This window comes from Accipiter gentilis, chromosome 33 (assembly GCF_929443795.1).
Source record: "Accipiter gentilis chromosome 33, bAccGen1.1, whole genome shotgun sequence".
Classification (NCBI taxonomy): domain Eukaryota; kingdom Metazoa; phylum Chordata; class Aves; order Accipitriformes; family Accipitridae; genus Astur; species Astur gentilis.
Window position 1 is genome coordinate 297,103 of NC_064912.1, and position 15,432 is coordinate 312,534.

The 15,432-nt window shown below is 68.1% G+C and overlaps 1 protein-coding gene and 1 long non-coding RNA gene across 2 annotated transcripts; one reads left to right on the plus strand and one right to left on the minus strand.

Annotated features, from left to right (window-relative positions):
* Positions 1-22: 22 nt before the first annotated feature.
* On the minus strand, positions 23-1,002 carry LOC126033888 (uncharacterized). Its single transcript, XR_007504513.1, has 2 exons — positions 482-1,002; positions 23-312 (listed from the first exon to the last, which is right to left on the minus strand). It is a non-coding gene; the product is annotated as an uncharacterized LOC126033888 (long non-coding RNA).
* A 10,289-nt stretch (positions 1,003-11,291) lies between these two features.
* Positions 11,292-15,035, plus strand: OVOL1 (ovo like transcriptional repressor 1). Its single transcript, XM_049791656.1, has 4 exons — positions 11,292-11,391; positions 12,744-12,889; positions 13,763-14,027; positions 14,731-15,035. The coding sequence occupies exons 1-4, from the start codon at positions 11,292-11,294 to the stop codon at positions 15,033-15,035; spliced, it is 816 nt and encodes a 271-aa protein (XP_049647613.1).
* The last annotated feature ends 397 nt before the right edge of the window (positions 15,036-15,432 follow it).

A 15,432-nucleotide genomic window follows, 5' to 3' on the forward strand; every position in this document is an offset into this window, starting at 1 on the left:
ACAGACGGACAGACGCCGGCTCTGCGCTTCACCCGTCTTCACATGGGGTGGCGGCACCCGTGGAGGAGGGGCCGACCACGCCCTGACACGCCCCGTCACAGCCCGACACGCCCCAAGACACGTCGACACGCCCCGTCACGCCTTGTCGTGCTCCGTCCGTCACGCTCCGTCACGCCTCAATACACATCGACACGCCCCGTCACGCCTTGTCGTGCTCCGTCCGTCACGCTCCGTCACGCCTCAATAATACACGTCGACACGCCCCGTCACGCCTTGTCACGCCCCAACACAGGTCGACACGCCCCGCCACGCCTTGTCTTGTTCCATCACGCCTTGTCGCACCCCGTCGCGCTCCGTCAGGCCTTGTCGCGCTGCGCCGTGTGTGGACGCGTCCCCACCGCGCCTCCTCCTGCTCCACCACGCCTTGCCGCGCCCCAAGACATGCCGCCACGCCCCGCCACGCCCTACCACATGCCGCCACGCCCCGCCACGCCCTACCACATGTCGCCACGCCCCGTCACGCCTTGTCGCACCCTGATACATGTCAACACGCCTCGTCACGCCCCGCCGCGCCCTGCCACGCCCCGCCACGCCACGCCGCGCCCCGTCACGCCTCCCCCTGCCCCCGCAGCAGCCGGGCCAGGGCCAGCAGCCCCCCCCCAGCGCTGACACCTCAGTTCCACCCAGCCGCCCCCCCCCCGCCCTCACCAAAACCAGCCCCCGGGGGGGCAGGGCGGCCGCCGCCACCCACCCCCCCCCCGCCTCGTCCAGCACGAAGGGGGCGAGGGCGGGGGGAGGGCGGCCCCCCCCCCTCCCCCGGCAGGACCAAGCGGCTTTCGGGGCGCCCCCCCAGGGCCCCCCACATGGCGGCGAAAGCCCGGCGGCGGCGGGGGGGGGTCCCAGGCGGGGGGCAGGGCGAGGGGCCGCAGCTGCAGCCCCAGCGGGAGGGGGAGGGGGGGCAGGGGGGAGAGGAGGGTGCCCCCCCCGCCGCCGCCCCCGCCCCGAGGGCCCCCCCCCGGGGTGAAGATGGCGGCCACGCTGAGGGCGGGGGGCAGCGGCAGGCGGGGGCGCAGGGTGAGGCTCAGCTCGGCCCCCGCCCCCCCCAGCCCCGCCAGGGACCCCTCGGCCGGGGGGGGGGCCGCAGCCCCCCACCCGCAGCTGCAGGGCCAGCACCCGGGGGGGGCCCCCCCCGGAGGAGGGGGGGCCCGGAGAGGCAGGGGGGGGGTCTCCGCCGCCGCCGCCGCCGTCGTGGCCCCCCCCCCCAGCAGCTCCACCCTCAAGCGCAGCCGGACGGGCACCGGCCCCCCCCGCGCCGCCATCGCCTCCCCCCAGCCCTCGGGGTCCGGGGGGGCTCCGGGGGGGGCGGCGAGAGGGGGGGGGGGGGCCGGGCAGGCACCGCAGGGAGCAGGGGGGGGCGGGAGCGGGCAGGAGGGTGGGGGCGCCCCCCCCGGGAGGAGGAGGAAGAGGAGGAGGAGGAGGAGGAGGAGGGGGGGGGGGGGGGGGTGGGGGCGGCGGGGAGGCGCCGCGGGGGGGGTCCCCAAAACGGCGGCTAATTTGGGGGGGGCCCAAAGCGGCGGCGAGGGCGGCGTGAAGGCGGGCGCGGTCGCCCACGTCGGGGTCCGCCCGCGGGGGGGGGGGGGCGGCGTGCGGCCCCCCCGGCAAGAAAGGAGAGGGGCCTGAAGGGGGGGGGGGGGGGGGCCGAAAGGGAGGAGGGGGGCGGCGGCGCTCAGCACCCCCTGCCCCCCCCTCCAGCCCCCCCGTTCCGCCGCCATCACCCGCCGCAGGTAGCCCCGGATTTGGGGGTCCCCCCGGGGGGGCGCGGGGGGGGCGGCCAAAACTTTTAAGAGGCCCCAAAGTTGCGGGCTGCCGGGGGGGGGGGGGGGGGGGTCCCGAAGACTTTCCGGCGCAGGACCCCCCCGAAAGGCCCCCCCAGAACTTTGGCCAGTTCTAATAAATGGGGGGGCGCGGCGGGGTGCCCCCCCCTCAGCAACCTCTCCGCCGCCCCCCCCAGTTTGTCCCCCCCGTCGCCCCCGAACCATCGGCGATAGGTGAAAACCGCCCGGCAGAACAAAACGGGGGGGCCCCCCCCCAATTTGACCACCAACCCCTGCAGCCAGCCTCGGCCCCCCCCCGCGTCTCGGCCCCCCCCCGCGTCTCGGCCCCCCCCCCCGTTCCGGCAACAAAAAGCCGCCGCCGCTTCGAACCGGGGTAAAAAGATTTCGGGGGGGTCCCCTCCCCCCGGGAAAAGAGCGGCGGCGAAGTGGGGGGGCAGGGGCGGGGGGAGCCCCCCCTTGTTTTTTAGGGCCCCCCCCTCCAATAAACAGAGGAGGTAGAAGAGGCGCAAGGGGAGGGGGAAAGCGGGGTGTTGGGCCAAAATGGCTAAACGGGGGGGGGGGGACCCCCCCCAAATCATCACCCCCCCCCCCTCAGGAGGGCGGCGTGGAGGGGAGCGGGGTCTCCCGTGGCGTAAGGGGGGGCCCCCCCCAGGGCCCCCCCCCCCGTTTCGGCGGCGGAGGAGGAGGAGGAGCTGGGCGTGAGCGGCCGGGGTGAGGAGGAAGGCGGAGGGGGGGGCTGCAAAGGGGGGGGGGGGGAGAAATTAAGGGGGGGGTCTCCTCTGGGGTCGGGGGGGGGGTCCTGGGGTCTTGGGGGGGGGCCCTGGGAGGGGTCTCTGGGATTGGGGGGCGACCCTGGGCTTGGGGGGGCCCCTGGGATTGGGGGGGTCCCTCGGATTTGGGGGGGGGGTCTTTGGCATTTGGGGGGGGACTGGGGGGTCCCTGGGGTCTTGGGGGGTCCCTGGCGGGGTCCCTGGGATTGGGGGGGGTCTTTGGCATTTGGGGGGGGGGACTGGGGGGTCCCTGGGGTCTTGGGGGGTCCCTGGGAGGGGTCCCTGGGATTGGGGGCGTCCCTGGTATATGGGGGGGTCCCTGGGATTGTGTGGAGGGGGTGGGAATTGAGGGGGGGGTCTCTGGGGTTGGAGGGGTCCCTGGGATTTGGGGGGCCCTGAGGTCTTGGGGGTTTCCCTGGGATTGGGGGGGGGGGTCTTTGGCATTTGGGGGGAGGGACTGGGATTGGGGGGGCCCTGGGGTCTTAGAGGGGTCCCTGGGATTGGGGGGGTCCCTTGGATATGGGGAGGGGTCCCTGGGACTGTGTGGAGGGGGTGGAATTGGGGGGGGGTCTCTGGGGTTGGGGGGGTCCCTGGGGTCTTGGGGGGGGGCGAATCCCGGGGCTGGGGGTCTTGGGGGTGTCCCTGAGATTTGGGGGGGTCCCTGGGGTTGGTGGTCTCCCTGAGGGGTGTCCCTGGGATTTGGGGGGGTGTCCCTCCCTGGGGGGGGCAGGGACAGACGCTGAGGGGGGTCCCAGGGGATTTTGGGGGGGGATCCCCAGGATCGGGCCCCGCGGGGCTGTGGGACTCACCCGGCTCCGTCCTGGCCTCGGCGCTGGGATCTGCGGGATCCGCGGGATCCGTGGGATCTGCGGGGGTCGGGGGGGTCAGGGGGGGTCGGGGGATCCCCCAAACCTCCCCGGGGGCAGCCCGGGACCCCTCCCAGTGCCACGGCGGATTTCCCTGGATCCCACCCAGTACCAGTATGGGACCCACTGGGATCCCGCCCCGTACGATTATGGGACCCACTGGGATCTCTCCCAGCACTATTATGGGATGGACTAAAATCCCTCCCAGCACAATTACGGGGCTCCCCAGGATCCTTCCCAGCGCCGCTCTGGGACTTACCGGGATCCCTCCCAGTGCCACCGTGGGACTTACTGGGATCCCAGTGCCATTGTGGGACTTATGGGGATCCCTCCCAGTACCATCGTGGGACTTACCGGGATCCCTCCCAGGACTATTATGGGATGCGTGACTATCCCTCCCGGTACCTCTGCGGGGTTCCCTGGCATCCCTCCCAGCTCCGTTACGGGGCTCCCCAGCATCCTTCCCAGCGCCGCTCTGGGACTTACTGGGATCCCTCCCAGTACCATCGTGGGACTTACTGGGATCCCAGTGCCATTGTGGGACTTACGGGGATCCCTCCCAGTACCATCGTGGGACTTACTGGGTATCCCAGTGCCATCATGGGACTTACTGGGATCCCTCCCAGTACCATCGTGGGACTTACCGGGATCCCTCCCAGGACTATTATGGGATGCGTGACTATCCCTCCCAGTACCTCTGCGGGGTTCCTTGGCATCCCTCCCAGCTCCGTTACGGGGCTCCCCAGCATCCTTCCCAGCGCCACTCTGGGACTTACCGGGATCCCTCCCAGTGCCACCGTGGGACTTACTGGGATCCCAGTGCCATTGTGGGACTTATGGGGATCCCTCCCAGTACCATCGTGGGACCTACCGGGATCCCTCCCAGGACTATTATGGGATGCGTGACTATCCCTCCTGGTACCTCTGCGGGGTTCCCTGGCATCCCTCCCAGCTCCGTTACGGAGCTCCCCAGCATCCTTCCCAGTGCCGCTCTGGGACTTACCGGGATCCCTCCCAGTGCCACCGTGGGACTTACTGGGATCCCAGTGCCATTGTGGGACTTATGGGGATCCCTCCCAGTGCCACTGTGGGACTTACCGGGATCCCTCCCAGTACCATCGTGGGACTTACCGGGATCCCTCCCAGTGCCACCGTGGGACTTTTACCGGGATCCCCCCCAGTGCCACGATGGGACCCGCCGGGGTCCCCCCCCAACTCACCCTCCTCCTCCTCCGCCAGCAGCAGGGCCAAGGGCTGGATCCCGGGGGGATCCCCACCGCGTCTCCGGGGGGGGCGCAGGCGGCCGGGGGGGGCCGCAGGCGGCCGGACCCTCCGTAACTCCCGCAGGCATTCGGCCGCCGCCGCCGGGGCCCCCCCCGTCACCCCCCCCCTCCACCAAAAGCGCCCCGAAAACCGCCGCCCCCCCCACGTCCCCCGTGGCCAAAAGGAAGGTGAGGGTGGCCAAGAGGAGGAGGGAGCGGGGGGGGGCCGGCGGGGGGGCCGGCGGGAGGCTCAGCAGGGTCAGCAGGGCCCCCCCCGCCTCCCCTACGGACCCCCCCCATTCGGGGGACCCCCCCCCGGCTTCCACCCCCCCGCACAGCTCCCGCGGGGACTCCAGCAGCAGCAGCAGCAGCTCCGTCTGAAAAATGGGGGGGGGGGGGGGGGAACAAGGGGGGACCCGGCGGTGAGTGTCTGTGGCCCCCCCCGGGGGTCCCACATCGCCCCCCGGGGCCCTGGTCCCCCCCATAGGGACCAAGGGGACGTGGTGACCCCCCCATAGGGGACCTGGTGCCCCCCCTATAGGGGACCGGGTGCCCCCCCCCCCCACAGGGGACCCAGGGGACCGGGGGGGGGGGGATCCCCCCGACCCACCTGATGACGTGTCGCGGGGCGTGGCCGGCGGAGCGCGCGCAGCGCGGGGGGGGTCGCGGCCCCCGGGGGGGCCCAAAGCGGCGGCCAGCCGGGCCCAGGGCCCCGCCATGGGGGGGGGAACGCTCGGGAAAGGGGAAGAAAAAAAAAAAAAAGGGGGCGGTCCTCTGCCGACACGGCCGTGGCGTCACGCTGGCCCCACCCACCGCCGCCGCCGTGACGTCACGAGCCGTAGAGCTGCCCCGCCCCGGCCCCGCGGGGACCCTGTAGACACCGGGGGGGGCACTGTGCACCCCGCAGACCCCCCCCCAGCCCCTATGGGCCCCACTGACCCCCTATAGACCCCCATAGACCTCCTATAGACCCCCTATAGACCCCACTGACCCCCTATAGACCCCCATAGACCCCCTATAGACCCCCTATAGACCCCTATAGACCCTACTGACCCCCTGTAGACCCCCATAGACCCCCTATAGACCCCCTATAGACCCCTATAGACCCTACTGACCCCCTGTAGACCCCCTATAGACCCCTATAGACCCCACTGACCCCCTATAGACCCCCATAGACCCCCTATAGACCCCCTATAGACCCCTATAGACCCTACTGACCCCCTATAGACCCCCATAGACCCCCTATAGACCCCACTGACCCCCTGTAGCCCCCCTATAGACCCCTATAGACCCCACTGACCCCCTATAGACCCCCATAGACCCCCTATAGACCCCCTATAGACCCCTATAGACCCTACTGACCCCCTGTAGACCCCCTATAGACCCCTATAGACCCCACTGACCCCCTATAGACCCCCATAGACCCCCTATAGACCCCCTATAGACCCTACTGACCCCCTGTAGACCCCCTATAGACCCCTATAGACCCCACTGACCCCCTATAGACCCCTATGGGCCCCACTGACCCCCTATAGACCCCTTTACACCCCCTATAGACCGCACTGACCCCCTGTAGACCCCCTATAGACCCCTATAGACCCCCTATGGGCCCCACTGACCCCCTATAGACCCCCTATAGACCCCACTGACCCCCTGTAGACCCCCTATAGACCCCTATAGACCCCCTATAGACCCCACTGACCCCCTACAGACCCCTATGGGCCCCACTGAACCCCTATAGACCCCACTGACCCCCTATAGACCCCTATAGACCCCACCGACACCCCCCCCCAGCCCCTATGGGCCCCACTGACCCCCTATAGACCCCTATGGACCCCGCAGACCCCCCCCTACAGCCCCTATGGGCTCCACTCACCCCCTATAGACCCCACAGATCCCCCCAGAGCCCCTATGGACCCCGTGGATGCTATATAGGCCCTATAGACCCCCTGTGAGCACCACAGAGCCCCCTATAGCCCCTATGCCCTCCTGCTCTCATCTATGTGGGCTTCATAAGTCCCCTATAGTCCCTCTGGACCTCCCCCATAGTCCCTACACCCCCCTTAGACCCCCTATAGTCCCTGTAGACCCCCTAGACCTCCCCATGCCCCTATGGACCCCCTAGACCCCCTACAGTCGCCACAGACCCCCTTGAGTCCCTATGGAGCCCCCAGACCCTGCCAAGCCCCTATTGACCCCCTAGACCCACTATAGTCCCTACTGAGTCCCTATAGCTCCTGTGACACACCCCCCCTCATCTATATGTGTTTCTTAGGCCCCTTATAGTTCCCATACACCCCCCCAAGCCCCTATGGACCCCCTACACCCCCTACAGTCCCCCTAGATACCCCCCAAGCCCCTATAGACCCCGTAGACCCCTATAGTCCCCTGTAGACCCCCCCAAGCCCCTATGGACTCCCTACACTCTCTATAGTCCCCATAGACACCTCCCAAGCCTCTATAGATCCTCTATAGTATCTACAGACCACCTAGATCTCTCCATACCCCTATGGACCCCCTAGAGTCCCTACAGACCCCCTATAGACCCCTCCAAGCTCCTATGGACCCCCTACACCCCCTATAGTCCCCTATAGACCCACCAAGCCCCTATGGACCCCTTACACGCCCTATAGTCCCCAATAGACCCCCTAGACCCCCCCCCCAAGACCCTATGGACCCCCTAGAGTCCCTACAGACCCCCTATGGAACCCCCCAAGCTCCTATGGACCCCCTATAGACGCCACAGACCCCCCCAAGCCCCAATGGACCCCCTAGAGTCCCTACAGACCCCCTATAGACCCCCCCCAGCCCCTATGGACCCCCTATAGTCTCTGTAGACCCCCTAGATCCCGCCATGCCCCTATGGAGCCCCTAGAGTCCCTACAAACCCCCTATAGAACCCCCTAGACCCTCCCAAGCCCCAGTGGACCTCCTAGAACCCTATAGTCCACTATAGACCCCCTCCAAGGCCCTATGGACCCCCTACACCCTCTATAGACCCCCTAGACTCCCCCAATCCCCTATGGACCCAATAGACTCTCTATAGACCCCTATAGAACCCCTACATCCCCCCCCAGCCCCTATGGACCCCCTATAGTCCCTACAGACCCCCAAGATCCCGCCCAAGCTCCTATGGACCCCCTATAGTCTCCTATAGACCCCCCAAGCCTCTATGGACTCCCTACAACGCCTATAGTCTCCTATAGACCCCTTAGACCCCCCCAAGCCCCTATGAACCCCCTAGAGTCCCTACAGGCCGCCTATAGACCCCCCCAAGCCCCTATGAACCCCCTAGAGTCCCTACAGGCCGCCTATAGACCCCCCCAAGCTCCTATGGACCCCCTATAGTCCCCTATAGACCCCCCCAAGCCCCTATGGACCTCCTACACCCCCTATAGTCCCCAACAGACCCCCTAGACCCCCCCAAGCCCCTATGGACCCCCTAGAGTCCCTACAGACCCCCTATAGACCCTCCCAAGCTCCTATGGACAGCTTATAGTCTCCTATAGACCCCCCAAGTCCCTACGGACCCCCTAGAGTCCCCTAGAGTCCGCTATAGTCTCCTATAGACCCCCCCAAGCCCCTATGGACGCCCTAGAGTCCCTACAGACCCCCCCAAGCCTCTATGGACCCCCTAGAGTCTCTACAGACCCCCTATAGACCCCCCAAGCTCTTATGGACACCCTACAGTCTGCTATAGACCCTCCAAGACCCTATGGACCCCCTAGAGTCCCCTATAGATTCCCTAGACCCCCCCAAGCCCCAATGGACCCCCTAGAGTCCATACAGGCCCCCTATAGACCCCCCAAGCTCTTATGGACACCCTATAGTCTGCTATAGACCCCCCAAGTCCCTACGGACCCCCTAGAGTCCCCTATAGATTCCCTAGACCCCCCCAAGCCCCAATGGACCCCCTAGAGTCCCTACAGGCCCCCTATAGACCCCCCAAGCCCCTATGGACCCCCTAGAGTCCCTACAGACCCCCTATAGACCCCCCAAGCCCCTATGGACCCCCTAGAGTCCCTACAGACCCCTATAGACCCCCCAAGCTCTTATGGACCCCCTATAGTCTGCTATAGACCCCCCCAAGCCCCAATGGACCCCCTACACGCCCTATAGACCCCCTAGACCCCCCCAAGCCCCTACGGACCCCCTAGAGTCCCCTATAGACCCCCCAAGCCCCTATGGACCCCCTACACGCCCTATAGTGCCCTATAGACCCCCTAGACCCCCCCAAGCCCCTACGGACCCCCTAGAGTCCCCCCAGACCCCTCCCCAAAGCCCCCGCGGCCCCCCCACCCCCATTCCCGTCCCTCTGAACCCCTATAGCCCCTATACCCCCCTCCCCCCTCCCCTCCGTGACTTCACCGCGTCCCACCCGGGCGCCCGGGTCCCCCCAGGCGGGGCTGAGTCACGGGCAGGACAGGCCGGTTCCCCCGCGTCCCCCGGCCCGTGTCCCCCCGGGGCCGCCGGGGCCGGTAAGACGGGCCGGACGCCCGGGTGTCCCCGCCGTGTCCCCCTCCCCGCCGCCGGCGGGACCCCACCCCGGCCAGGGGCACCCGGCACCCGCCGCGGCCGCACGTAGACGGAGACGGGTGTCCCGCGACCCCGCGTCCGGGGGACGGTGACCCCCGGGGAGAGGGCTGGGGGGGACACGGCCCCCTCGCCGTGGCCCCATCGCCCCTTGTGTCCCCGTCCCCCCCAGCCCAACGCCCTCCGGGTCCCCACGTCGGTGTCCCCAAGTCCCCGCGCCCCCGAGTTCTCCCACCCCCGTGTCCCCGTGTCCCCAGGGCCCACATCGGTGTCCCCGCGTCCCCCAGGTCCCCAAAATGGCGTCCCCATGTCCCCCACCCCAAGGTCCCCGTGTCCCCCATGTCCCCCACCCCAAGGTCCCAAGTCCCCCCAAGTCCCCCGTGTCCCACATCGGTGTCCCCACATCCCCACGTCCCCCACCCCAAGGTCTCCGTGTCCCCACGTCCCCCACCCCAATGTCCCCCATGTCCCACATCAGAGTCCCCACGTCCCCCACCCCAAGGTCCCCACGTCCCCCATGTCACGGTCGATGTCCCCCATGTCCCCACGTCGCTGTCCCCCTGTCCCCCACCCCAAGGTCCCCACGTCCCCCACCCCAATGTCCCCAAGTCCCCCAAGTCCCCCGTGTCCCACACGCGTGTCCCACGTCCCCCACCCCCACGTCCCCGCGTCCCCCCGTGTCCCCAGGCCGGGGCGGGGGCTCCCCGTTATTTCCCAACGCGGCGCCCGACCGACCGGCTCCGACACCGGCCCCGGCACAACCGGTCCCGCCGGTCCCGGCAACACCTCCCGGGGCGGGACAGCCGGCGACGCGCAGCCGGCACCGCACGGCACAACCGGCACGGCACAGCCGGCACCGGACCGCACGTCGTAACCGGCACGGCACAGCCGGCACGGTGTCACCGGCACCGAGCCGCCATCGCGGCACACGGCACGACCGGCACAGCACAGCCGGCGATGGTCAGCCGGCAACAACCGGCCTCGCCGACCGCAACCGGCGGCATCTAGCCGGCGACGGACGGTGTCGTTGAGGTGGCGGCGCATGGCTCGGTGACGGTGACGGTGCGGCAACGGGGACACCACCGGGTTTCGGTGACACTGGGTGACGGTGACACCGGTTCTGCTGACACCAGACCTTGGTGACACCGGGAGACAGTGACACCACCGGCTCTCCGTGACAGTGACGCCAGGACTCAGAGCCACGAAGCTGACACCGGAGCCGGGATCAGGCACTGGGATGGACTGAGGGTGCCGGATCCAGTGGTGGGATCCACCCAGGATCCAGTGGTGGAACCCATCGGGGGAGCCAGGATCTGGCACCAAAATTGACCAAAGATCTAGGATCCGGCACCGAAACCAACCAAGGTTCTGGGATCTGGCACCGAAACTGACTGAAGGTCCAGGATCTGGCACCAAAATTTACTGAAAGTCTGGGATCTGGCACCAAAACTGAGCAAAGATCTGGGATCTGGCACCAAAACTGAGCAAAGTTCCAGGATCCAGCACTGAAATTGACTGAAGATCCAGGATCTGGGACCAAAACTGACCTGGGATCTGGGACAGAAACTGGCCGGAGCGCTGGGATCCAGCCCCCAATCTGACCAAAGTTCGGGGATCCAGCCCCAAACTTCACCTGGGATCTGGGATCTGGCATCTGGGATTGGATTTGGCCAAATACTCGTGATCTGGCATCGACATTGACCAGGGGTCGGGGATCCGGCACCAAAACTGACAGGGGATCTGGCGCCGTTATTGTCCAAATACTCGTGATCTGGCATCAAACTTGACCAGGGATCTGGGATCCGGCACCATATCCAACCAAGGATCCAGGCATCTAGTGCCAAAAGCAACCAAGGATCTGGGATCCACCACCGCCCCCGACCTGGGACCTGGCAATCCGGCACCGAAACCCGCCGGGGATCGGCGATCCGGCGCCGGACCGGCCAAGGGCTTGCGGAGCCGGTCGGAATCGGGGCCGGAACGTCGTGGGGGATCCGTCGGGGGATCGGGGATCGGGCGGCGGCCATGCCCCGCGCGTTCCTGGTGAAGAAGCCGTGTGTGGCCACGGCCAAACGCAACTGGAGCGAGCTCCCGGATGAGCAGCGGGCCGAGATCTACGTCCCCAGTACGTGGGGGGGGTCCAGCTGTTTGGGGGGGGCCAGGTGTTCGGGGGGCACCCAGGTGTTGGGGGGGATCCAGGTGTTTGGGGGGATCCGGGTGTTGGGGGGACCCAGATGTTTGGGGGGGAACCCAGGTGTTTGGGGGGGAGTTGGGTGTTTGGGGGGGTCCAGCTGTTTGGGGGGGATCCAGATGTTTGGGGGGACGCGGGCATCCGGTGGGAGCTGAGTATTGGGGGCACCCAGGCATCTGGGGGGGGGACGCATGTGTCAGGGGGGGACCCAGGCATTTGGGGGGGACCCAAGAGTTTTGGGGGGGGGTCTAGGTGTTGGGGGCTCCAGGTGTTGGGGGACACACCCAGGCATCTGGGGGGGGACCGAGGTGTTTGGGGGGGATCCAGGCAGTTGGGGGACCCAGCCATCTGGGGGGGGTGACCCAGGCATCTGGGGGGGGGGCTTCAGATTTTGGGGGGACCCAGGCATCCGGACTATCCCCCCCCCCCCTCATATTACCCCCAGGGGACCCAGGCAATCTGGGGGGGGGCCCTGTTTTACCCCTGCCCCCCCCCCAACCTGTCCCCTGGGGGGGACGGAGGACACCCAGGCGTCCGGGTGGTGATTAACCCCCTTAATGACAGAGTCGGGGTACGGCCCCGCCCGGGTGGGGCAGGAGCCACGCGGCCGCCGCCCGTCAAGGCCTCCCCCTATTCCCACCCAAATATTTGGGTCCCCTCCCAGACACCCGAGTCCTTTTAATTTTTTTTTTTTGGGGGGGGGTACCCCAATACCTGGGTCCCCACCAAGCTTTGGGGAGGGTGGGGGGCGGCGTGTCCGTGTCACCCCCCCGCCCCCCAAACACACACAACCCCCCCCAGGGCCCACGCGGGCGACACCCGCCGGAAACCCATAATTTGGGGCGTCGCGGCCGGAGCCGCTCGACCGGTCGGGGGAACCCCGAAAAGGCGGGGGTGGGGGCAGGGAGGGCCCCCCCCTCTTCCTCCTGCCCTGGGGTTTGGGGGGGTGAGATGCTGGGGGGGCATATTGGAAGGGGGGGGGGGGTTACATGGGGGGGGTCTGCATTGGGGGGGATCGTGGGGGGGTGATATTTGGGGGTGTCCATTGGGGGGGTCACATTTGGGGGGTGCCCATCTAAGCAGTCATATTGGGGGGTCAGACGGGGGGGCCCCAATGAGGGGTCACATTTGGGGGGGGCCATTAGGGGGGTTGAGTTAAGGGGATGCCGTTGGGGGGGGTCCCCGTTAGGTGGGGTCCCAATGTGGGGTGCCCATCTGGGGGGGGTGGTATTTGGGGGTGCAGGACCCCCCCACCCCAACCAGTCTCCCGTCCCCCCCCTCCCCAGTTTGCCTGGGGGGCTGCCCCCTGCGCAGGGACCCCGAGCCAGCGGTGGGGGAGGCTCCCGCGTCCCCCGTGTCCCCCCTCGACATGACGCTGCCCCCCCCGGCCCCCCGCGCCCCCCACGGCCCCTTCCTGCACCCCAAGGGCAAGGTAAGGGGGGGGGGGAGCCCCAAATGTGGGGGTCCACTGGAGGGGGGGGCTGTGAGTGTCCCAGGGCCTGGGGGGGGCCTGTCCTGTGAATGGGGTGGTCCCTAAACTGGGGGTGGGGGGGGGTCCTGGGACTGGGGAGTGCCCAAGGTGGGGTGTCCCTAGGGCTGAGGGTCCCCAAAACCGGGGGTCCCCAAGTTGAGGGCGGGGAGTCCCTGTGGCTGGGGGTTCCAAAGGTGGGGGGGGTTCCTCATGACCAGGGGGTGCCTATAACTGGGGGCCCCCAGGCCCAGTGTGGGGTGTCCCCATGGCTGAGGGTCCTCATGACTGGGGTATCCCTGTGGCCGGGGGTGCCCAAGCTGGGGGGGTCCCCACGACCAGGGAGTGCCCATAACTGGGGGTCCCCAGGCCAGGGGTTCCCCATGACCAGGGGGTCCCCAATGTGGGGTGTCCCTATGGCTGAGGGTCCCCATGACTGGGGTATCCCTGTGGCTGGGGGTCCCCAGGCTGGGGGTCTCCAGGCCAGGGGGGTCCCCATGACCAGGGGGTCCCCAATGTGGGGTGTCCCTATGGCTGAGGGTCCCCATGACTGGGGTATCCCTGTGGCTGGGGGTCCCCATGACTGGGGTATCCGTGTGGCTGGGGGTCCCCAAGCCAGGGGGGTCCCCATGACCAGGGGCTCCCCAGTGTGGGGTGTCCCTATGGCTGGTGGTCCCCAATTTGGGGTGTCCCTATGGCTGGGGGTCCCCATGACTGGGGGTCCCAAAGGTGTGTGTGTGGGGGGGGGGGGTCTGTGATGGTAGGGGTCCCCATGATTGGGGGTCCCCGTGAGTGGCGGGTGCCCAAGTTAACCCCTCCCTCCCCACGCATTGGCAGGTACCATCCGGCCCCATGGGTGCCCCCATCCCCCCGGGCATCCCCATCCCCGGGGGGGTCCCGGTGGGGGTCTCCGTCCCCGGGGGGGTCCCCGGGGGGACAGAACTCTTCTCCTGCCCCGTGTGCCAGAAGAGTTTCGGGTTCCAGCGGATGCTGAACCGGCACCTGAAATGTCACAGCGAGGTGAAACGTCACCTGTGTCCCTATTGCGGGAAGGGCTTCAACGACACCTTCGACCTCAAGCGGCACGTCCGCACCCACACCGGTGGGTGGGGGGGTTGGGGGGGGACAAGGATGGGACGGGGATGGGGATGGGGACGGGGATGAGGATGGGGAGGGGATGGGATAGGATGGAGACAGGACAGGGATGGGATGGGGATGGAGACAGGGACAGGATGGGGATGGGATGGAGACAGGGATGGGGATGGGGATGGGGCGGAAAAGGGACTGGGGTGGGATGGGATAGGATGGAGACAGGATAGGGATAGGATGGGGATGGGATGGAGACAGGAATGAGGATGGGGACGGGAAGGGAAGGGAAGGGGACTGAGATGGGATGGGATGGGATAGGGTGGATACGGGACAAGGATGGGGATGGGGTTGGGGATGGAGACAAGGGAAGGATGGGGATGGGCGTGGGACAGGATGGGGATGGGATGGGGATGAGCTCGGGGATAGGATGGGGACAGGGATGGGGCTGGGGACAGGTAGGGGGACAAGGATAGGGGATAGGGATGGGGTGACTGGGAAGGGATGGGACGGAGACAGGGATGGGATGGGGACAGGGATGGGGGACAAGGATGGGGACAGGGATGGGGTGACAAGGATGGGGACAGGGATGGATGACAAGGATGGGGACAGGGATGGGGGACAAGGATGGGGACAGGGATGGGGGACAAGGATGGGAACAGGGATGCAGACGAAGACCGGGACAAGACGGGGCGCCCCTCTTCTCCCCCCCCCAAAAGGCGTGCGGCCCTACAAGTGCAGCCTGTGCGAGAAGGCCTTCACGCAGCGCTGCTCCCTGGAGTCCCACCTGAAGAAGATCCACGGCGTGGCCCAGCGCTACGCCTACAAGGAGCGACGGGCCAAGCTCTACGTCTGCGAGGAGTGCGGGGGCACGGCCGACAGCCAGGACGCCCACCTCGCCCACCTCCGCCAGCGTCACCCCCACAGCCCCCTCCTCGCCAAACTGGCTCGCAAGGCCGCCGCCGCCGCCCCTCCCCCTCCCCGCCTGCCTAACCCCGCCCCCCGGCTGGCCCCGCCCCCTTAGGGTGGAGACACGCCCACTCGGGGGGGGATTTGGGGGGAAGGGGGGGGACAAGGGGTAGGGACCCCCTTTGGGGTGGGGGTACGGCCGCTATGGGAATGGAACGGCGCTGCGCAGACCACGCCCCCTCGGGGTGCAAGCCACGCCCCCCCGGGCGTGGGGCACGCCCCTTTGGGGACAGGCCCCTACTGCCCGTGGGGCTTCCTTGGGGCAATGGCCACGCCCCCTAGAGGCATTGACCGCGCCCCTTTGGCGCACCGGTCACGCCCCCCCAGGTGTGGGCACAGGCCACGCCCCCCCCGGCTCCGGCCGTGCCCCATTGGGGCAGCAGCCCCCGCCCCAGGGGACGCACAGGCCACGCCCCCAGGAGAAGCCCCGCCCCTCCGAGCGCTCACCCCCA

Excerpts from the sequence above, each read along its gene's own strand:
- OVOL1 (XM_049791656.1), top strand. The coding sequence starts at position 11,292 with ATGCCCCGCGCGTTCCTGGTGAAGAAGCCGTGTGTGGCCACGGCCAAA. Across the intron at positions 11,392-12,743 it reads GGCCGAGATCTACGTCCCCA|TTTGCCTGGGGGGCTGCCCC; the intron begins GTACGTGGGGGG and ends CCCCCTCCCCAG. Across the intron at positions 14,028-14,730 it reads GCACGTCCGCACCCACACCG|GCGTGCGGCCCTACAAGTGC; the intron begins GTGGGTGGGGGG and ends CCCCCCCAAAAG.